The following is a 24,011-nucleotide window of genomic DNA, read 5'->3' on the forward strand; positions in this document are numbered from 1 at the left end:
CTCAAATGCTACCTATTTTATGCTACTATGACTAATTCAAATTATGTTGTGCTGCTATGACGATAATCCGATTTATGTTGGCCAACTATGGCTCCAATTCAAATGATGCTCTGCTACTATGGCTCTAATTCAAATTATGTTGTGCTGCTAGGGCCCTGATGTGAAACACTGTGGTGCTACTATAGATCTAATGCTAATTATGCTGGAATACTATCTCTCCAATTTAAATTTAGTTGTGCTGCTATGGCCCTAGTGAGAAACACTGTTCTGCTACTGTGGCCCAAATTCTAATTATGCTGTGCTGTCCTGGCCCTGATGTAAAACACTGTTGTGCTACCATAGCTTTAATGCTAATTATGCAATGCTGCTCTAACTCTAATTTAAAATATGGTGTGCTGCTAGGGCCCTCATGTGAAACACTGTAGTGCTACTATAGCTTTAATGCTAACTGTGTTTCACATCAGGGCCCTAGCAGCACAACATAACTTGAGTTAGAGTCATAGTAGCACAACATTGTTCTGCTACTATAGCTCTAATGCTAATTATGTAGTGCTGCTATGACTAAAATTCTAATTATGTTGGCCAACTAAGACTCCAATTTAAATGATGTGGTGCTACTATGGCTCTAATTCAAATTATGGTGTGCTGTTAGGGCCCTGATGTGAAACACTGTGCTGCTACTATAGCTCTAATGCTAACTGTCTTTTACGTCAGGTCCCTAGCAGCACAACATAATTCGAATCGGAGCCATAGTAGCACAACATAGGTAGCATTAGAGCTATAGTAGCAGAACAATGTTGTGCTACTATGACTCTAAATCAAATTATTTTGGCCAAATATAACTCCAATTCAAATGATGTTGTGCTACTATAGCTCTATTTCAAATTACTGTTGTGCCGCTCTGGCCCAAATGGCAATTATGTTGTGCCACCATGGTCCAAATTTGAATTGTATTGTTCTACAAAAGTGCACATGTATATTAGGGTGTGCTGCTAGGGCCCGAATGGGAAACACTGTTGTGCTGCTATGGTTCTAAATCAAAAGATGATGTGCTACTATGGCCCTAATTTAAATTATGTTGTGCCGCTAGGGCCCTGATGTGAAACACAGTTAGCATTAGAGCTGTAGTAGCAGAACAGTGTTTCACATCAGGGCCCTAGCAGCACAAAATAATTTGAATTAGAGTCATAGTAGCACAAAATTGCTCTGCTATGATAGCTCTAATGCTAACTATGTTGTGCTACTATTGCTCTAATGCTAATTATGATGTGAAACAGTATTCTGCTGCTATGGTTTCAATTCAAATGATGAAGTACTACTATGGCTTTAAATTAAATTATGTTGTGCTACTATGGCCCAAGTGGGAAACACTGTTCCTCTACTGTGGCCCAATTCAAATTCTGCTGTGCTGTCCTGGCCCTGATGTAAAACACTGTTGTTCTACCGTAGCTCTAACTCTAATTATGCAATGCTGCTCTAATTCTAATTCAAATTGTGGTGTGTTGCTAGGGCCCTCATGTGAAACACTGTACTGCTACTATAGCTCTAATGCTCACTGTGTTTCACATCAGGGCCCGAGCAGCACAGCATAACTTGAAGTAGAGTCATAGTAGCACAACATTGTTCTGCTACTATAGCTCTAATGCTAATTATGTAGTGCTTCTATTACTATAATTCAAATTATGTTGGCCAACTATGACTCCAATTTAAATGATGTGGTGCTACTATGGCTCTAATTCAAATTATGGTGTGCTGATTATGGCCCTGATGTGAAACACTGTGCTGCTGCTGCTATGGTTTCACTTCAAATGATGAAGTACTGCTATGGCTCTAAATTCAATTATGTTGTGCTACTATGGCCTTGATGTGAAACACTGTTGTGCTACCGTAGCATTAATGCTAATTATGTAATGCCAATATGACTCCAATACAAATCATGTGGGCCAACTATGGCTCTGATTCGAATCATGTTGTGCTGCTAGGGCCCTCATGTGAAACACTGTACTGCTACTATAGCTCTAATGCTAACTGTGATTCACATCAGGGCCCTAGCAGCACAACATGATTCGAATCAGAGCCATAGTAGCACAACATAGGTAGCATTGGAGCTATAGTAGCAGAACAATGTTGTGCTACTATGACTTTAATTCAAATTATGTTGTGCTATGTTGTGCTGCCAGGGCCCTGATGTGAAACACTGTGCTGCTACTATAGCTCTAATGCTAATTATGTTGTGCTCCTATGACTCTAATCCAAATGATGCTCTGCTACTATGGATCTAATTCAAATTACGTTGTGCTGCTAGGGCCTGATGTGAAACACTGTTCTGCTACAATAGATCTAATGCTAATAATGTTGGGCAACCATCTCTCCAATTCAAATAATGCTGTGCTGTCCTGGCCCTGATGGAAAACACTGTTGTGCTACCGTAGCATTAATGCTAATTATGTAATGCCAATATGACTCCAATACAAATCATGTGGGCCAACTATGACTCTAATTCAAATTATGGTGTGCTGCTAGGGCCCTCATGTGAAACACTGTACTGCTACTATAGCTCTAATGCTAACTGTGTTTCACATCAGGGCCCCAGCAGCCCAACACGATTCGAATTAGAGCCATAGTAGCACAACATAGGTAGCATTAGAGCTATAGTAGCAGAACAATGTTGTGCTACTATGACTTAATTCAAAATAGCTGGTGCTGCCAGGGCCCTGATGTGAAACACTGTGCTGCTATAATAGCTCTAATGCTAATTATGTTGCGGTGCTATGACTATAATCCGATTTATGTTGGCCAACTATGGCTCTAAGTCGAATGATGCTCTGCTACTATGACTCTAATTCAAATTATGTTGTGCTGCTAGGGGCCTGATGTGAAACACAGTTAGCATTACAGCTATAGTAGCGGAACAGTATTTCACATCAGGGCCCTAGCAGCACAACCTAATTTGAATTAGAGCCTTAGTAGCACAACATTGCTCTGCTACGATAGCTCTAATGCTAATTATGTTGTGCTACTATGGCTCTAATTCAAATAAGGTTGTGCTGCTAGGGCCCTGATGTGAAACACTGTTGTGCTGCTATGGTTTCAATTCAAATGATGAAGTACTACTATGGCTCTAAATTACATTATGTTGTGCCACTATGACCTTGATGTGAAACACTGTTTTGCTACTATAGCTGTAATGCTATATATGCAGTGCTGCCATGACTCTAATCCAAATGATCTTGGCCAACTATGGCCCTAAGTCAAATGATGCTCTGCTACTATGGCTCTAATTCAAATTATGTTGTGCTGCTAGGGCCCTGATGTAAAACACTGTGGTGCTACTATAGATCTAATGCTAATTATGCTGAGATACTATCTCTCCAATTTAAATTTTGTTGTGCTGCTATGGCCCTAGTGGGAAACACTGTTCCGCTACCGTGGCCTAAATTCAAATTATGCTATGCTGTGCTGTCCTGGTCCTTATGTGAAACACTGTACTACTACTATAGCTCTAAGGCTAACTGTGTTTCACATCAGGGCCCTAGCAGCACAACATGATTCGAATTAAAGCCATAGTAGCACAACAATGTTGTGCTACTATGACTTAATTTAAATTAGGTTGTGCTGCCAGGGCCCTGATGTGAAACACTGTGCTGCTACTATAGCTCTAATGCTAATTATGTTGTGCTGCTAGGGCCCTGATGTGAAACGCTGTGCTGCTACTGTAGCTCTAATGCTCCCGGTGTTTTACGTCAGGGCCCTAGCAGCACAACATAATTCGAATCAGAGCCATAGTAGCACAACATAGGTAGCATTAGAGCTATAGTAGCAGAACAATGTTGTGCTACTATGGCTCTAATTCAAATTACTGTTGTGCCACCATGGTCCAAATTTAAATTATGTTATTCAAAAGTGCACATGTATATTAGGTTGTGCTGCTATGGTTCTAATTTAAATTATATTGTGCTGTTCTGCAACTATAGCTCTAATGCTAATTATGCAGTGCTGCTATGACTATAAATCAAATTATGTTGGCCAACTATGACTCCAATTTAAATGATGCAGTGCTACTATGGCTCTTATTTAAATTATGTTGTGCCACTATGGCCTTGATGTGAAACACTCGACTGCTACTATAGCTCTAATGCTAACTGTGTTTCACATCAGGGCCCTAGCAGCACAACATAATTTGAATTAAAGTCATAGTAGCATAACATTGTTCTGCTACTATAGCTCAAATGCTACCTATTTTATGCTACTATGACTAATTCAAATTATGTTGTGCTGCTAGGGCCCTGATGTGAAACACTGTGGTGCTACTATAGATCTAATGCTAATTATGCTGGAATACTATCTCTCCAATTTAAATTTAGTTGTGCTGCTATAGCCCTAGTGAGAAACACTGTTCTGCTACTGTGGCCCAAATTCTAATTATGCTGTGCTGTCCTGGCCCTGATGTAAAACACTGTTGTGCTACCATAGCTTTAATGCTAATTATGCAATGCTGTTCTAACTCTAATTTAAATTATGGTGTGCTGCTGGGGCCCTCATGTGAAACACTGTAGTGCTACTATAGCTTTAATGCTAACTGTGTTTCACATCAGGGCCCTAGCAGCACAACATAACTTGCGTTAGAGTCATAGTAGCACAACATTGTTCTGCTACTATAGCTCTAATGCTAATTATGTAGTGCTGCTATGACTAAAATTCAAATTATGTTGGCCAACTAAGACTCCAATTTAAATGATGTGGTGCTACTATGGCTCTAATTCAAATTATGGTGTGCTGTTAGGGCCCTGATGTGAAACACTGTGCTGCTACTATAGCTCTAATGCTCACTGTGTTTCACATCAGGGCCCTAGCAGCACAGCATAACTTGAAGTAGAGTCATAGTAGCACAACATTGTTCTGCTACTATAGCTTTAATGCTAATAATGTAGTGCTGCTATGACTCTAATTCAAATTATGGTGTGCTGATTATGGCCCTGATGTGAAACACTGTGCTGCTGCTATGGTTTCACTTCAAATGATGAAGTACTGCTATGGCTCTAAATTCAATTATGTTGTGCTACTATGGCCTTGATGTGAAACACTGTTGTGCTACCGTAGCAGTAATGCCAATATGACTCCAATACAAATCATGTGGGCCAACTATGGCTCTGATTCGAATCATGTTGTGCTGCTAGGGCCCTCATGTGAAACACTGTACTGCTACTATAGCTCTAATGCTAACTGTGATTCACATCAGGGCCCTAGCAGCACAACATGATTCGAATCAGAGCCATAGTAGCACAACATAGGTAGCATTAGAGCTATAGTAGCAGAACAATGTTGTGCTACTATGACTTTAATTCAAATTATGTTGTGCTATGTTGTGCTGCCAGGGCCCTGACGTGAAACACTGTGCTGCTACTATAGCTCTAATGCTAATTATGTTGTGCTCCTATGACTCTAATCCAAATGATGCTCTGCTACTATGGATCTAATTCAAATTACGTTGTGCTGCTGGGGCCTGATGTGAAACATTGTTCTGCTACAATAGATCTAATGCTAATAATGTTGGGCAACCATCTCTCCAATTTAAATTTTGTTGTGCTGCTATGGCCCTAGTGGGAAACACTGTTCCGCTACTGTGTCCCAAATTCAAATAATGCTGTGCTGTCCTGGCCCTGATGGAAAACACTGTTGTGCTACCGTAGCATTAATGCTAATTATGTAATGCCAATATGACTCCAATACAAATCATGTGGGCCAACTATGACTCTAATTCAAATTATGGTGTGCTGCTAGGGCCCTTATTTGAAACACTGTACTGCTACTATAGCTCTAATGCTAACTGTGTTTCACATCAGGGCCCCAGCAGCCCAACACGATTCGAATTATAGCCATAGTAGCACAACATAGGTAGCATTAGAGCTATAGTAGCAGAACAATGTTGTGCTACTATGACTTAATTCAAAATAGCTTGTGCTGCCAGGGCCCTGATGTGAAACACTGTGCTGCTATAATAGCTCTAATGCTAATTATGTTGCGCTGCTATGACTATAATCCGATTTATGTTGGCCAACTATGGCTCTAAGTCAAATGATGCTCTGCTACTATGACTCTAATTCAAATTATGTTGTGCTGCTAGGGGCCTGATGTGAAACACAGTTAGCATTACAGCTATAGTAGCGGAACAGTATTTCACATCAGGGCCCTAGCAGCACAACCTAATTTGAATTAGAGCCTTAGTAGCACAACATTGCTCTGCTACGATAGCTCTAATTCAAATTAGGTTGTGCTGCTGGGGCCCTGATGTGAAACACTGTTGTGCTGCTATGGTTTCAATTCAAATGATGAAGTACTACTATGGCTCTAAATTACATTATGTTGTGCCACTATGACCTTGATGTAAAACACTGTTTTGCTACTATAGCTGTAATGCTATATATGCAGTGCTGCCATGACTCTAATTCAAAATTATGTTGGCCAACTATGACTCTAATTAAAATTACGTTGTGCTGCTAGGGCCCTCATGTGAAACACTGTACTGCTACTATAGCTCTAATGCTCACTGTGATTCACATCAGGGCCCTAGCAGCACAACATGATTTGAATTAAAGCCATAGTAGCACAACATAGGTAGCATTAGAGCTATAGCAGCAGAACAATGTTGTGCTACTATAGCTCTAATGCTAATTGTGTTGTGCTCCCATGACTCTAATCCAAATGATCTTGGCCAACTATGGCCCTAAGTCAAATGATGCTCTGCTACTATGGCTCTAATTTAAATTTTGTTGTGCTGCTATGGCCCTAGTGGGAAACACTGTTCCGCTACTGTGGCCTAAGTTCAAATTATGCATTGCTGTGCTGTCCTGGTCCTTATGTGAAACACTGTACTACTACTATAGCTCTAAGGCTAACTGTGTTTCACATCAGGGCCCTAGCAGCACAACATGATTTGAATTAAAGCCATAGTAGCACAACATAGCATTAGAGCTATAGCAGCAGAACAATGTTGTGCTACTATGACTTTAATTCAAGCTATGTTGTGCTGCCAGGGCCTTGATGTGAAACACTGTGCTGCTACTATAGCTCTAATGCTAATTATGTTGTGCTGCTATGGCTATAATCCGATTTATGTTGGCCAACTATGGCTCTAAGTCAAATGATGCTCTGCTACTATGGCTCTAATTCAAATTATGTTGTGCTGCTAGGGCCCTGATGTGAAACACTGTGGTGCTACTATAGATCTAATGCTAATTATGCTGGGATACTATCTCTCCAATTTAAATTTTGTTGTGCTGCTATGGCCCTAATGGGAAACACCCTTCCGCTACTGAGGCCCAAATTCAAATTATGTTGTGCTGCTAGGGCCCTGGTGTTAAACACTGTGCTGCTACTGTAGCTCTAATGCTCCCTGTGTTTTACGTCATGGCCCTAGCAGCACAACATAGGTAGCATTAGAGCTATAGTAGCAGAACAATGTTGTGCTACTATGACTCTAAATCAAATTATTTTGGCCAAATATAACTCCAATTCAAATTACTGTTGTGCCACCATGGTCCAAATTTAAATTATGTTGTTATACAAAAGTGCACATGTATATTAGGTTGTGCTGCTAGGGCCCAAATGGGAAACACTGTTGTGCTGCTATGGTTCTAATTTAAATTATATTGTGCTGTTCTGCAACTATAGCTCTAATGCTAATTATGCAGTGCTGCTATGACTATAAATCACTATAATTCAAATTATGTTGGCCAACTATGACTCCAATTTAAATGATGCAGTGCTACTATGGCTCTTATTTAAATTATGTTCTGCTACAATAGCTCTAATGCTTAATATGCTGTGTTGCTACGGCCCAAATTCAAATTGTGCTCTACTAATGTACCTCTAATGCTATGTTTGTTTACTTACCTCGTTATACAAAAGGTCATAGTGAGCGGGCGGCGAGAATTGCTGCCCGCGCAAAAAAGACCGCTCTTTGTATGAAAAAATGGGTGGCTCTTAAAAGAGCCGTTGGTTTTTATCTTAAAGACGGCGTAACACGCTTTACTTTGAGCTGGTGTACTTGGTGACGGCCTTTGTGCCCTCGGACACGGCATGCTTTGCAAGTTCACCGGGAAGCAACAGGCGCACGGCTGTCTGGATTTCCCTAGAAGTGATGGTGGACCGCTTGTTGTAGTGAGCGAGACGAGAAGACTCACCGGCGATGCGCTCGAAAATGTCGTTTACGAAGGAATTCATGATGCCCATAGCCTTAGAAGAGATGCCGGTATCAGGGTGCACCTGCTTCAGGACCTTGTACACGTAGATAGCGTAGCTCTCCTTCCTTGACTTTCTGCGCTTCTTGCCACCTTTGCCGGCCGTCTTTGTGACAGCCTTCTTAGAGCCCTTCTTGGGCGCGGTCTTGGCTGGATCAGTAGGCATAATGCTGCTTCTCGAGGAAACTGCGAGAGAATGAAAAAGGGCCGCCTCGCCGCCTCTCTATTTACAGACCTGCATTGTAATTACGTACAAGGGAAAGGAGTCGTATTATTGGTCACAAATTCAAACCTCATCATACAAGGCTCCGCCCTCGTCCCATCCTCTCCCGTTCCCTCTACCCCGCCCCTGAGCTACGCTTTGTTCCCATGCCCGCCCTTTTGTGCGCGCACACGCACATATATATATATATATATATATATATACACACACACACACAAACAAATGTGAAGTATGTATATAAACTTTGAAACAAAACTGTAGTGCTGGTGCAAGGTTTTGCCTTATTAGAATATATCTACAATTATTTCAAATTCTATTAGTCACATACACTTGAAAAAAGTTATTTCATCCCCTTCTTCGCGCCACACACACACACACACATTAAAAGATACAATAGCTCGTTTTGTAATATTTGGGTGGCTCTTAAAAGAGCCGTTGTGTTGACGTTATTTGGTAGATAAGCGTTTAGCCGCCGAAGCCGTAAAGAGTGCGTCCCTGGCGTTTCAGGGCATACACCACATCCATAGCGGTGACGGTCTTTCTCTTCGCATGCTCGGTGTATGTGACTGCATCGCGGATGACGTTCTCCAAGAACACCTTCAGTACACCACGAGTCTCCTCGTAGATCAGACCGGATATACGTTTAACACCACCACGGCGAGCCAGACGGCGGATAGCCGGCTTAGTGATACCCTGGATGTTATCGCGCAGAACCTTACGGTGGCGCTTAGCGCCTCCTTTGCCGAGTCCTTTGCCACCCTTTCCTCTTCCAGACATGGTGCTGCTCTCACAAATTCAAGCTGCTCAATAAAGAAGCCCCGCGCAATGCCCGCCTATTTATTCTCTCTCCACAGGACCTACTTGAGAACAGGCGAGGGGGCGGACCTAAAACCAACGATCACACAAAAGAATGTCTTCAAAGCGAACCGCCACAGCCGTTAACATGCTAGAGTCTTGTACTTCCTTTTTGTCCACACAAACATAGTGATATATAAATAGTAATAGTCATGTAGTGGAATAGATTTAATTTGGTTTTTGCTCACAGCATGGTACACTCAATGCAGTTCAACACACAAATATTTGCATTGAGGATTATAATCAGAACTGTTTTGACTCAGTTGCAATTTTTATTCCAGTAGAAGTATAAATCAAATTGCAGTTCTTGTTGCATTAAGTAGGCTTATATCATCATGAGGAATGCAAAATATTGAACACACTATGGTTTCAGTTAATTACACACTGTGCCACCACTGACCAGAAGGGTGTAAACCTGATGGGGGACAAAATATTGAGCTACTGTACATATGCAATTAAAAGATTTACACATATCCCAACTTATCTGGAAGCTGCAGTCAGAGCGCAGGGTCAGCCATAATACGGTGCCCCTGGAGCTGATAAGGCTAAGTGCCTTGCTCAAGGGCTCAACAGTGGCAGCTTGGCAGTGCTGGGGCTTGAACCCCTGACCTTATGATCGGTAACCCAGAGCCTTAACCACTGGACCACCACTGCCCTGCTGCCACCTACTACCAGTAGTAGTAGTGGTAGTGTTAATCTTGTAATATACTTTTCAACACACAAGAAATATAGCATGACTATTGTAGGAATGGCCCATGATTATTATTAATATTAACAAGCATTATTCTCATTTCTATTAATGTGGTACTATTTGCAATAGCAGTAGTAGCAATAGTAGTAGTCGTATTAGTAGTAGTAGTACAGTAAAACCCCGTTGTACGAGCATAATTCGTTCTTGAAAATTGCTCGTATGTCCATTTGCTCATACATTCGAACTGATTTTCCCCATAGGAATGAATGAAAAATGGTTTAATCCGTTCCGAGACCTCATTCGATCGCTTATTTCTGCACCTAAAAAGTATTTGTAGCCTATTTTAACAAACAAATACACCGCAAATTACCGTAATGTAAAAATAATTTAACACTTACCCATGTGGTAGTGGTTGATTGCGAGTGTGAGACGCGCACAACGCTCGTAAACTTTATGGTTTCCATGGTAATTCTATTTACTTTCGTTTTCACAGCACCACCACTGATTTTCTTGGGACATTTTTCAAGATTTCTAGTGAAATCAAAATATAAAACAAAAAAAAGTTAAGTTTTTGCTGCACTGAACAACGAGAGCGACTGAGTAATGCGTCATCAACTAAGTGACTGATGCTTCCCTCCGCCGAAAACGGAGAACCGGCAGCGTAGGTTTGCTCGTATCTCCGTTTGCTCGTACTATAGGTTGCTCGTACAACGGGGTTTTACTGTAGTAGTAGTAGTAGTAGTCGTCAGGTATCCATACATCTGTCACATAGTTCAGGAGATTATGCTAATATTTGCATCAAGCATCAGAATGAGTGAGCATTGTGTGTACCTACATGGGCTGTAGAACATTGAGTAAATATATGCATATTATTTTTTACAATTCAATAGGAGGAAGTTTCAGAGACAGATGATGCTTAAGGTACACATTCACTTTTACAGCACAAATATTTTGATGGCACCTTAAAAAAGGGAGAAACGTTCCTTTATTGAGAAAAGATATATACAGATGCAAATATGAGTGCAGGAACAGGAACTCACAAATCATTCGTGAACATCATTCCACCACAGCAGGAGCTGACAAGCTGAACAAACCCAGTGCTCAAACTGCACTAGTGTCCAGAAGTATTTGGTGTGTGCATCTTTTACCTATGCTGTAATAATAATAAATATACAGTAAGGTCTCTATGTATTTGGACAGTGTCACACTGACTTGTACAAACTGTCAATCAAACTATTATTCTAGAACTTATTGCATCACGACACATTTTATTGGTAACTGCTCCACTTTCACAAAGAGTGTGTATGCTCACTGAGCGCTCACCTGAATAGGAAATGCAGTGTATGCTATATATATCTCTGTTTATATTTCCTAATAACGTACCATGTAGTGTAGACAGGCATCATTGAGAAAGTGAACAATTCCTTTGACTTGACTTGACTTGACTTCGGCAATCAACAAAAGGTAGAGAGAAATGTGCACTTTCTAGATTTGGTCACACAATAGCAGTCAAGACCGATGCAGAACTACACACCATGCTGCCTTAAGCAATCATTATTATTATTTATGGTATTCATCAAACCCTATTCTTAACTCATTCCTCAACTTACTAAGAATAATTTGTATGATCATGGTTAGTAGTAGTAGTCAAGAAGAGTCAAGAAGCTTTTATTGTCATTTCAACCATATATAGCTGATGCAGTACACAGTGAAATGAAACAACGTTCCTCCTGAACCCAGGTGCTACATAAAACAACATAAAACAAACAGTACAGAACAGAAAGACACAGGGCCGAGAACTAAGATCCTCGCCACATAAAGTGCATGTGTGCAGCTGGTGCAAACAGTGCAAAAGACAACACAAGACAGTGCAAGACAACACAGGACAGTGCAGGACAATACACAATAAACAAAATATAAAAATAGAAATAGCTCCGCCAGTAAAACCTGTCATAACAGAATAAGGTGCAGTGTAAACAGAAAGATGTAAACAGAATTTGCGCAATTCAGCAGTAGCAGCAATCAAAAATAAAGTAAACAGTAACCAAAGGATTTGGACAGAATATTGTGCAAAATAACAAGTCCCGGAATCAGCAACAGACGGCATGTAAACATTTTGCGATAGTGAAAAAGTGTGATTGGTATTGAAACCTGGGTGAACGAAGTGTATGATGGGTGTTGAGTCCGGTTTGTGCGGATCACTCACACAGTTGTGTGTAAGTGTGTGTGTGTGTGTGTGTGTGTGTGTGTGTGTGTGTGTGTGTGTGTGTGTGTGTGTGTGTGTGTGTGTGTGAGAGAGAGTTCAGTTCAGTTCTTTGTTGAGGAGCCTGATGGCTTGCGGGAAAAAACTGTTGCACAGTCTGGATGTGGTGGCCCGAATGCTTCGGAACCGTAGTAGTAGTAGTAGTAGTAGTAGTAGTAGTAGTAGTAGTAGTAGTAGTAGTAGATGTAGTAGAAGAATTAGGTTTGAGATGAGATCAGAACAAACAAACAAACAACATACACGAATAAAACATTTTAAAAAAATAGACCAAAAACAATTCATACTAGTGTATACAGGGTATACAGGAATATTCCTAATAAAGGCAGAGGTCAGTGGACTTTGTAGAGCTTGACTGCCATCGTGTGGCAATGTTTACACATTGCAGAAAAATGTAGATTAAAGGAATTGATGCTCACATCATTTTGTGTGATTATTGTGTATGGAACAGCCATTTCGCATTAATAGTTTTAGATGAGATCAGAACAAACAAAGAAGCAAACAACATACATGAATAAAACCTTAAAAAAAAATAGACCAAAAACACTTCATACTAGTGTTTAATGGTATACAGGGTTTCTTTCTAATGTGAACTGTGAGTCTCTTTTTGTCTCGCTTCGTGTTTATCTAATAGGCCAGTAGAACACGTCATATATATTAAATTGCACTAGTGCCCATAACTATTTTGACAGTCACAAGTTCCTAGATCATTCAAATATTTGTGTGCGTGCGTGTGTTTGTTTGTTTTTAGTTGTTGCTCTTCCTAAATCTCTTCTTTTGTCCAATACTGCACAATATCATGGAAAGTGTCAGTATATTTGGACTGTGTAACTAAGTCAATAATGTCACATTAGATTAACATATCTCTCTCTCTCTCTCTCTCTCTCTCTCTCTCTCTCTCTCTCTCTCTCTCTCTCTCTTTTTCTCTCTTTCTGGACCAATAGCAATTGCCTACCTCTTTCCAATCTGGATGCTATTCCCACAGTGATCTATCAGCCCTGACTCACCTGGACAACCCCAGACACTCATCAGTTTGCTGATGACACCACGAATGGTAGGCCTGATCAGAGCTATTTTGTATTTTATTGCTTGTCCTGTACTGTCTTGTGTTGTCTTGCACTGTCTTGTGTTGTCTTTGCACTGATTGCACCAGGTTGCACACATGCACTTTATGTGACAAGGACACTTACCAGTCCTTAGCCCTGTGTGTTTTGTTTCTGGAATTGTTGTTTAATGTAGCATCAGGGTCCTGGAGAAATGTTCATTTTACTGTGTACTGCGTCAGCTATATATGGTTGAAATGACAATAAAAGCTTCTTGACTCATCAGAAAGACTCAACAACGCCTGTGTTTGCTGAGGACACCTTAAAAGTCCTGTCTGTGCTTCAGGATACTGGAGAACTTCTACAGCTGTACCATTTCTGTTGGTACAGCAACTGCATTGCTTCAGGCCCCTAAAAATGAAATGAAAAATGAAAATCTCCCAATGAATCATTGGCACTCAGCTCCCCATCTTGGAGGACATTCACAAGAAACACTGTCTGGAAAGGGCACAGCAGTTGTCTGTGCAGAGCTCACAAGATCATCAAGGACACTTCACATCCCAGTCACAAACTGTTTAACCTCCTTCCGTCAAGATCGAGATACAGAAACATATGCACCAGAACCAGCAGGATCAGGGACAGCTTTATTTCCATCCACCATCACCACACTGAACTCTACACTACACCGTTAGATCACTGTATATGTAAATGTTACATATTGTATTTTGTATACTCCGCATTCTCTACACAGTGTTTTACTTACAGTACATCTGCACTACTATTTTATTTATGTGTATCTATATATACCTTACTGTACATCCTGTCACATTCATGTATATACAGATATCTATTTCTATCTATCTAACGCACCTCTGAGCAGATGCTAAATGCATTCTCTTAGCTCTGTACATGTATCTTGCACAATGACAACAATAAATCTAATCTAATATATAATATAAAATTACACTAGTGTCCATGAGTATTTGGAGAGGGCCACTATTTATATATTTGTGTGTGTAGTCAGGTTTGGACGTGCTGTATATGCACAGGGACACGACAATGAAAGAAAACATACATATAGTGCTTTGGATTCACGTTATATCAAATTGATCCTAACGCATAAAAAAACATGTTTAAATGTTCATACTAAAGTTATCTGTGAGAGAATTCATACTATGATGAATGCAATTTATTGGTTCGTTTGCCTCCATTAGAATACAAACGAGGACACGAGAATGGGAAGTGACACTTTGGCCACAAGATGGCAGTCATGCTCCGTGCAGAACAGCAAGCGACCAGCTTTTTGTATTTTTTATTACTACTGTCGCCAAGTACTAAAATAATCTATAATAAACACAAAATGCTCAGCGACACAGCCACAAAAATCAGACGTGTTTCCTGAAGCGCTCCATTCTTCTAAACTAGACACTATATAATCATCATTTGTTTAAAACAACCATGGTATAGACTTGCTCGTTTTACTGAGACAATGAGGTGGCTCTTAAAAGAGCCTTTGTGTGTATTGGACAGAGTTATTGTTTAAGCGCGCTCTCCGCGAATACGGCGGGCCAGCTGAATGTCCTTGGGCATGATGGTCACTCTCTTGGCGTGGATGGCGCACAGATTGGTGTCCTCGAACAGGCCGACCAAGTATGCCTCGCTCGCCTCCTGCAAAGCCATCACGGCGGAGCTCTGGAAACGCAAGTCAGTCTTGAAGTCTTGAGCAATTTCTCTCACCAGGCGCTGGAAGGGCAGCTTGCGGATGAGCAGCTCAGTAGACTTCTGATAGCGACGGATCTCTCTTAAAGCCACGGTGCCGGGACGGTAACGGTGAGGCTTCTTCACACCGCCGGTAGCCGGAGCGCTCTTGCGAGCAGCCTTGGTGGCGAGCTGCTTCCTGGGCGCCTTGCCACCAGTGGATTTACGGGCAGTCTGCTTAGTTCTTGCCATAGCGTTGCGCTCTGCACTTCACGAACAAAATAACAGAATAAAAAGCGCTAGCAAACGTTGGCTTTTTAAGCCTGAACGACGCCTTGCGTTCATTGGGCGTCTCGAAACCTCTCGTCTTGCATTGGATCGATCGCTCTACGTCACTCGACGACCATTGGCTTAGACCAAGTCAGCGCCACAGTCCGACCACTCCACCCTCCCTCGGCTCTCTTGCACAGCTGTTTTCCTGTTCTATAGTTACACCATAACGGCCGTCGCAATTTAGCTTCACTTTTCAGACCTTGTTTAACCAGCATACTTCCCTATTATATTTATGCTTCTAAGATTATTAGACTATTCCAATGGGCCCTATTAAATGTGATTCTCTTGGGTGCAACGTTCTAGAATGAATACAATTATATACACAAAGCATACACAAAGTAACAAACTTGCACTTTTTGAGTCAAAGTGGGTGGCTCTTAAAAGAGCCTTTGGGTACTGACAAACACAGCATTGGACGACTTTACTTGGTCTTGACAGCCTTCTCAGTCTTCTTAGGCAGAAGTACAGCCTGAATATTAGGCAGCACACCACCCTGAGCGATGGTCACTCCGCCGAGCAGTTTGTTCAGCTCCTCGTCGTTACGCACGGCGAGTTGCAAGTGTCGGGGAATGATACGAGTCTTCTTGTTATCACGGGCAGCGTTGCCAGCCAACTCCAGAATCTCAGCGGTCAGATACTCCAGCACAGCCGCCAGGTAAACGGGAGCGCCAGCACCGACGCGCTCAGCGTAGTTGCCTTTACGCAGAAGCCTGTGCACACGGCCTACAGGAAACTGCAGTCCTGCCCTCGATGAGCGAGTCTTGGCCTTGGCCCTAGCTTTGCCGCCAGTTTTGCCTCTTCCACTCATTTTGCTGCAGATTAGATTTGTTCAAGGAACAAGTAGATAATAGTGAATGCTTCGCGCTGAAAACTCAGTGATATAGGCAACACAGCCACTCTCTTATTGGCTTAGAACACCATGTGATCAACATCCAATCACAAATGGTGAAATTCATTCAGCCTCAGCCTACCATGCACCCCCCCCCCCCTTTACACACACACACACACACACACACACACACCTCCCCTAGTCTCTCTGTGTGTGACTGAGGAGTAAACGCGCGCTCATGGAAGAAACAGGTCTCAGAAAACAACATTCATGTGACATGTGTACAACGATACATAAATCATGTAATCATAAGCATCCCTATACCTGTGTCTGTCGTGGTTTTGAAACTCTACATAGTTTGTGTATTTAAACATCATAAATCCCTATCTTGTATTCGCTTTCAGTTTCATCATGGGAGGATCCAAAATGTTGCTCTTTGGGGGAAAATATAGGTGGCTCTTAAAAGAGCCGTTTAGTAAAGGAAGACATGAAATAAACAAACAAACATGTTTACTTCTTCTTGGGCGCTGTCTTTTTCGCCTTTGCAGCCTTGGGCTTCGCCGCTTTGGGCTTCACGGCCTTTGCTTTCTTGGGGCTCTTGGCTGCTTTTTTAGGAGTCGCCGGCTTTTTCGCTTTCTTCGGGCTCTTGGTGGCTTTTTTAGCAGCCGCTGCAGGCTTCTTTGCCTTCTTCGGGGACTTCTTGGCGGCGGCAACAGGTTTCTTGGCCGCCACCTTCTTGGGCTTCTTCGCCGCAGCGGGTTTCTTCGCCTTAACAGCGACGGGCTTCTTCGCCTTAGTCGCGGTCTTCTTTGTGGGCTTCTTGGCTTCGGTCTGCTTCTTGTTTAGCTTGAAAGAGCCAGACGCGCCGGTCCCTTTGGTCTGTAGAAGAGTTCCTTTCAGCACGAGACCCTTGACAGCGAGCTTGACGCGGGAGTTGTTCTTCTCCACGTCGTATCCGCCGGCGGCCAAGGCTTTCTTCAGGGCGGCGAGCGACACACCGCTTCTCTCCTTGGACGAGGAAACCGCTTTGACGATGAGCTCGCCGACGCTGGGCCCGGCTTTCTTGGCCCTCGACGCTGCTTTCTTTTTCGGCGCTTTAGCCGGCGCGGCAGCGGGCGCGGGAGCAACTTCTGCCATCTCTCTAGTATCTCAGTGCGAGTCAGACTCTGTATACGCTGTGTAACACACAGAAACCTCCCGCCCCTCTGCTGGTAGGCCGGTCTTAAAACCGAGCATGAGAACGTTGTAGACTCAAACGGGCCGCCGCCGAATGAGTGTGCCTCCGCGACACGCTCGCGAGTGTGTTTTCTCGCAGCGTTTCTCGTCGTAAATAAGACGCCGAAGACAAGATCCCGCGCTATTATGCAAACATTTCGCGCGTACGGGCTTGCACGTGTTTCCCGAGGCCCGTCATGGCCGAATAGAGAGCAGTGGTCTCTCGCGTTTTGCACGGAAGTGCACCGCGCGCCTGGAGCTCGAGCCGGCGCTCGGCGCATTTGTGCAGAGTGCAGTGTAAAAAGTGGTGCGTAACAGCCATGTCGGTGGAACAGCGTGTGTTTCACGTGAACGGTGAGCCTTGTCAATGTGTCTGACGCATTAGCAGTGTGTGAGTGCTGTGCGTAGTATTGGGAACGCAGGCTCTTGTGGGCTGTGTGAAGCACATGTGTTAGTGTATGGAGCAGGTGTGCGAGCTCCCCGTGTGCCTCCCGCAGCCGGACTCTATGTCTATGTCATCGTCTGGTCTTCGCCACTCGGCCTGGCGCTCCTCGTGCACGGTCCAGTCCTCTAGAAGTCCCAGGCCGACAGGTGTGCCTCGTTGCCCTCTTAACCCTAATTCCAATCAGGTCAGGCTGCACTAACCCTAATTCGAACAGTGCTAACACTAACCCTAATTCCATGTCACTCAGGCTGCGCTAAACCAAATTCGAACAGTGGTAACCCTAACCCTAATTCCATGTCTTTCAGGCTGCACTAACCCTAATTCGAACAGTGGTAACTCTAACCCTAACCCTAATACCATGTCATTTAGGCTGCGCTAACCCTAACTCGAACAGTGTTAACCCTACCCCTAATCCCGTTCCATTCAGGCTGCTTTAACCCTAATTCGAACAGTGGCAACCCTAACCCTAATTCCATGTCACTCAGGCTGCTTTAACCCTAAATTGAACAGTGGTAACCCTAACCCGAACTCAGTTCCATTCAGGCTGCTTTAACCCTAATTCGAACAGTGGTAACCTTAACCCTAACTCTAATTCCATTCCAATCAGGCTGCTTTAACCCCAATTCAAACAGTGGTGGCCCGCTCTAACCCTCATTTGAACAGTGGTAACGCTAACCCTAACGTTGAATACCTTTGTGCTGCACTAAGCCAAATTCAAATTAAGTTTTGCTGCTATGGCCTTAATGTGAAACACTGTTATGCTACTATAGCGCTAATGTGAAATATGTTGTGCTGCCATCGCGCTCATTCAAATATATGTAGTGCTGTTATGGCCCTGATGTGAAACACTGTTCTACTACTACAGCGCTAAAGCTAACTATGTAGTCTTACTATGACTCTAATTTAAAAGATGTTGTGCTACTATGGCTGTAATATAAATGATGTTGTGCAGCCACGGCCCAAATTCAAATTATGTTGTTTTACTATAGCTCTAATTCAGATTTTGTTGTGCTACTATGCCTCTGAATGGAATTATGCTGTGCTGCTATGGCTCTGATGTGAAACAATGTTCTGCAACTATAGCTCTAATGCTAATTGCGCTACTATTATTCTAATTCAAATTATGTTGGCCAACTATGGCCCTGGTCAAATTATGCCGTGCTACAATGGCTCTAATTCAAATTAGGTTGTGCTGCTAGGGCCCTGATGTGAAACACTGTTGTGCTGCTATGGTTTTATTTCAAATGATGAAGTACTACTATGGCTCTAAATTAAATTATGTTGTGCCACTATGGCCTTGATGTGAAACACTCGACTGCTACTATAGCTCTAATGCTAACTGTGTTTCACATCAGGGCCCTAGCAGCACAACATAATTTGAATTAAAGTCATAGTAGCATAACATTGTTCTGCTACTATAGCTCAAATGCTACCTATTTTATGCTACTATGACTAATTCAAATTATGTTGTGCTGCTATGACGATAATCCGATTTATGTTGGCCAACTATGGCTCCAATTCAAATGATGCTCTGCTACTATGGCTCTAATTCAAATTATGTTGTGCTGCTAGGGCCCTGATGTGAAACACTGTGGTGCTACTATAGATCTAATGCTAATTATGCTGGAAGACTATCTCTCCAATTTAAATTTAGTTGTGCTGCTATGGCCCTAGTGAGAAACACTGTTCCGCTACTGTGGCCCAAATTCAAATTATGCTGTGCTGTCCTGGCCCTGATGTAAAACACTGTTGTGCTACCACAGCTTTAATGCTAATTATGCAATGCTGCTCCAACTCTAATTTAAATTATGGTGTGCTGCTAGGGTCCTCATGTGAAACACTGTAGTGCTACTATAGCTCTAATGCTAACTATGTTTCACATCAGGGCCCTAGCAGCACAACATAACTTGAGTTAGAGTCATAGTAGCACAACATTGTTCTGCTACTATAGCTCTAATGCTAATTATGTAGTGCTGCTATGACTAAAATTCAAATTATGTTTGCCAACTATGACTCCAATTTAAATGATGTGGTGCTACTATGGCTCTAATTCAAATTATGGTGTGCTGATTATGGCCCTGATGTGAAACACTGTGCTGCTGCTGCTATGGTTTCACTTCAAATGATGAAGTACTGCTATGGCTCTAAATTCAATTATGTTGTGCTACTATGGCCTTGATGTGAAACACTGTTGTGCTACCGTAGCATTAATGCTAATTATGTAATGCCAATATGACTCCAATACAAATCATGTGGGCCAACTATGGCTCTGATTCAAATCATGTTGTGCTGCTAGGGCCCTCATGTGAAACACTGTACTGCTACTATAGCTCTAATGCTAACTGTGATTCACATCAGGGCCCCAGCAGCCCAACACGATTCGAATTAGAGCCATAGTAGCACAACATAGGTAGCATTAGAGCTATAGTAGCAGAACAATGTTGTGCTACTATGACTTAATTCAAAATAGCTTGTGCTGCCAGGGCCCTGATGTGAAACACTGTGCTGCTATAATAGCTCTAATGCTAATTATGTTGCGGTGCTATGACTATAATCCGATTTATGTTGGCCAACTATGGCTCTAAGTCGAATGATGCTCTGCTACTATGACTCTAATTCAAATTATGTTGTGCTGCTAGGGGCCTGATGTGAAACACAGTTAGCATTACAGCTATAGTAGCGGAACAGTATTTCACATCAGGGCCCTAGCAGCACAACCTAATTTGAATTAGAGCCTTAGTAGCACAACATTGCTCTGCTACGATAGCTCTAATGCTAATTATGTTGTGCTACTATGGCTCTAATTCAAATAAGGTTGTGCTGCTAGGGCCCTGATGTGAAACACTGTTGTGCTGCTATGGTTTCAATTCAAATGATGAAGTACTACTATGGCTCTAAATTACATTATGTTGTGCCACTATGACCTTGATGTAAAACACTGTTTTGCTACTATAGCTGTAATGCTATATATGCAGTGCTGCCATGACTCTAATTCAAAATTATGTTGGCCAACTATGACTCTAATTAAAATTACGTTGTGCTGCTAGGGCCCTCATGTGAAACACTGTACTGCTACTATAGCTCTAATGCTCACTGTGATTCATATCAGGGCCCTAGCAGCACAACATGATTTGAATTAAAGCCATAGTAGCACAACATAGGTAGCATTAGAGCTATAGCAGCAGAACAATGTTGTGCTACTATGACTTTAATTCAAATTATGTTGTGCTATGTTGTGCTGCCAGGGCCCTGATGTGAAACACTGTGCTGCTACTATAGCTCTAATGCTAATTATGTTGTGCTCCTATGACTCTAATCCAAATGATGCTCTGCTACTATGGATCTAATTCAAATTACGTTGTGCTGCTAGGGCCTGATGTGAAACACTGTTCTGCTACAAAAGATCTAATGCTAATAATGTTGGGCAACCATCTCTCCAATTTAAATTTTGTTGTGCTGCTATGGCCCTAGTGGGAAACAATGTTCCGCTACTGTGGCCCAAATTCAAATAATGCTGTGCTGTCCTGGCCCTGATGGAAAACACTGTTGTGCTACCGTAGCATTAATGCTAATTATGTAATGCCAATATGACTCCAATACAAATTATGGTGTGCTGCTAGGGCCCTCATGTGAAACACTGTACTGCTACTATAGCTCTAATGCTAACTGTGTTTCACATCAGGGCCCCAGCAGCCCAACACGATTCGAATTAGAGCCATAGTAGCACAACATAGGTAGCATTAGAGCTATAGTAGCAGAACAATGTTGTGCTACTATGACTTAATTCAAAATAGCTTGTGCTGCCAGGGCCCTGATGTGAAACACTGTGCTGCTATAATAGCTCTAATGCTAATTATGTTGCGGTGCTATGACTATAATCCGATTTATGTTGGCCAACTATGGCTCTAAGTCGAATGATGCTCTGCTACTATGACTCTAATTCAAATTATGTTGTGCTGCTAGGGGCCTGATGTGAAACACAGTTAGCATTACAGCTATAGTAGCGGAACAGTATTTCACATCAGGGCCCTAGCAGCACAACCTAATTTGAATTAGAGCCTTAGTAGCACAACATTGCTCTGCTACGATAGCTCTAATGCTAATTATGTTGTGCTACTATGGCTCTAATTCAAATAAGGTTGTGCTGCTAGGGCCCTGATGTGAAACACTGTTGTGCTGCTATGGTTTCAATTCAAATGATGAAGTACTACTATGGCTCTAAATTACATTATGTTGTGCCACTATGACCTTGATGTAAAACACTGTTTTGCTACTATAGCTGTAATGCTATATATGCAGTGCTGCCATGACTCTAATTCAAAATTATGTTGGCCAACTATGACTCTAATTAAAATTACGTTGTGCTGCTAGGGCCCTCATGTGAAACACTGTACTGCTACTATAGCTCTAATGCTCACTGTGATTCATATCAGGGCCCTAGCAGCACAACATGATTTGAATTAAAGCCATAGTAGCACAACATAGGTAGCATTAGAGCTATAGCAGCAGAACAATGTTGTGCTACTATGACTTTAATTCAAATTATGTTGTGCTATGTTGTGCTGCCAGGGCCCTGATGTGAAACACTGTGCTGCTACTATAGCTCTAATGCTAATTATGTTGTGCTCCTATGACTCTAATCCAAATGATGCTCTGCTACTATGGATCTAATTCAAATTACGTTGTGCTGCTAGGGCCTGATGTGAAACACTGTTCTGCTACAAAAGATCTAATGCTAATAATGTTGGGCAACCATCTCTCCAATTTAAATTTTGTTGTGCTGCTATGGCCCTAGTGGGAACCACTGTTCCGCTACTGTGGCCCAAATTCAAATAATGCTGTGCTGTCCTGGCCCTGATGGAAAACACTGTTGTGCTACCGTAGCATTAATGCTAATTATGTAATGCCAATATGACTCCAATACAAATTATGGTGTGCTGCTAGGGCCCTCATGTGAAACACTGTACTGCTACTATAGCTCTAATGCTAACTGTGTTTCACATCAGGGCCCCAGCAGCCCAACACGATTCGAATTAGAGCCATAGTAGCACAACATAGGTAGCATTAGAGCTATAGTAGCAGAACAATGTTGTGCTACTATGACTTAATTCAAAATAGCTGGTGCTGCCAGGGCCCTGATGTGAAACACTGTGCTGCTATAATAGCTCTAATGCTAATTATGTTGCGGTGCTATGACTATAATCCGATTTATGTTGGCCAACTATGGCTCTAAGTCGAATGATGCTCTGCTACTATGACTCTAATTCAAATTATGTTGTGCTGCTAGGGGCCTGATGTGAAACACAGTTAGCATTACAGCTATAGTAGCGGAACAGTATTTCACATCAGGGCCCTAGCAGCACAACCTAATTTGAATTAGAGCCTTAGTAGCACAACATTGCTCTGCTACGATAGCTCTAATGCTAATTATGTTGTGCTACTATGGCTCTAATTCAAATAAGGTTGTGCTGCTAGGGCCCTGATGTGAAACACTGTTGTGCTGCTATGGTTTCAATTCAAATGATGAAGTACTACTATGGCTCTAAATTACATTATGTTGTGCCACTATGACCTTGATGTGAAACACTGTTTTGCTACTATAGCTGTAATGCTATATATGCAGTGCTGCCATGACTCTAATCCAAATGATCTTGGCCAACTATGGCCCTAAGTCAAATGATGCTCTGCTACTATGGCTCTAATTCAAATTATGTTGTGCTGCTAGGGCCCTCATGTTTAACACTGTACTGCTACTATAGCTCTAATGCTCACTGTGATTCACCTCAGGGCCCTAGCAGCACAACATGATTTGAATTAGAGCCATAGTAGCACAACATAGGTAGCATTAGAGCTATAGCAGCAGAACAATGTTGTGCTACTATGACTTTAATTCAAATTATGTTGTGCTATGTTGTGCTGCCAGGGCCTTGATGTGAAACACTGTGCTGCTACTATAGCTCTAATGCTTTCTTGTGTTGTGCTCCCATGACTCTAATCCAAATGATCTTGGCCAACTATGGCCCTAAGTCTAATGATGCTCTGCTACTATGGCTCTAATTCAAATTATGTTGTGCTGCTAGGGCCCTGATGTAAAACACTGTGGTGCTACTATAGATCTAATGCTAATTATGCTGAGATACTATCTCTCCAATTTAAATTTTGTTGTGCTGCTGTGGCCC

At 42.2% G+C, this 24,011-nt stretch overlaps 3 protein-coding genes and 2 pseudogenes across 5 annotated transcripts; all 5 read right to left on the bottom strand.

Annotated features, from left to right (window-relative positions):
• Positions 1 to 8,028: 8,028 nt before the first annotated feature.
• Positions 8,029 to 8,406, bottom strand: LOC310735524 (histone H2B pseudogene; annotated as a pseudogene). The gene has a single exon. The product of its transcript is annotated as a histone H2B pseudogene (transcript).
• A 522-nt stretch (positions 8,407 to 8,928) lies between these two features.
• On the bottom strand, positions 8,929 to 9,254 carry LOC310735526 (histone H4; the record flags this gene model as incomplete). The annotated part of the gene is made up of 1 exon (XM_083558279.1): positions 8,929 to 9,254. The coding sequence occupies exon 1, from the start codon at positions 9,238 to 9,240 to the stop codon at positions 8,929 to 8,931; it is 312 nt and encodes a 103-aa protein (XP_083414405.1). The 5' UTR covers positions 9,241 to 9,254.
• A 5,551-nt stretch (positions 9,255 to 14,805) lies between these two features.
• Positions 14,806 to 15,692, bottom strand: LOC310735522 (histone H3.2). Its single transcript, XM_083558277.1, has one exon. It carries the CDS (start codon positions 15,260 to 15,262, stop codon positions 14,852 to 14,854), a length of 411 nt encoding a protein of 136 aa, XP_083414403.1. The 5' UTR covers positions 15,263 to 15,692; the 3' UTR covers positions 14,806 to 14,851.
• Positions 15,693 to 15,712: 20 nt separating this feature from the next.
• Positions 15,713 to 16,151, bottom strand: LOC310735523 (histone H2A; the record flags this gene model as incomplete). Its single annotated transcript, XM_083558278.1, has 1 exon — positions 15,713 to 16,151. One exon carries the CDS (start codon positions 16,149 to 16,151, stop codon positions 15,765 to 15,767), a length of 387 nt encoding a protein of 128 aa, XP_083414404.1. The 3' UTR covers positions 15,713 to 15,764.
• A 531-nt stretch (positions 16,152 to 16,682) lies between these two features.
• LOC310735521 (histone H1 pseudogene) lies at positions 16,683 to 17,309 on the bottom strand (annotated as a pseudogene). The gene has a single exon. The product of its transcript is annotated as a histone H1 pseudogene (transcript).
• Positions 17,310 to 24,011: the final 6,702 nt, after the last annotated feature.

Source organism: Silurus aristotelis (assembly GCF_946808225.1).
Source record: "Silurus aristotelis genome assembly, chromosome: 13".
Classification (NCBI taxonomy): domain Eukaryota; kingdom Metazoa; phylum Chordata; class Actinopteri; order Siluriformes; family Siluridae; genus Silurus; species Silurus aristotelis.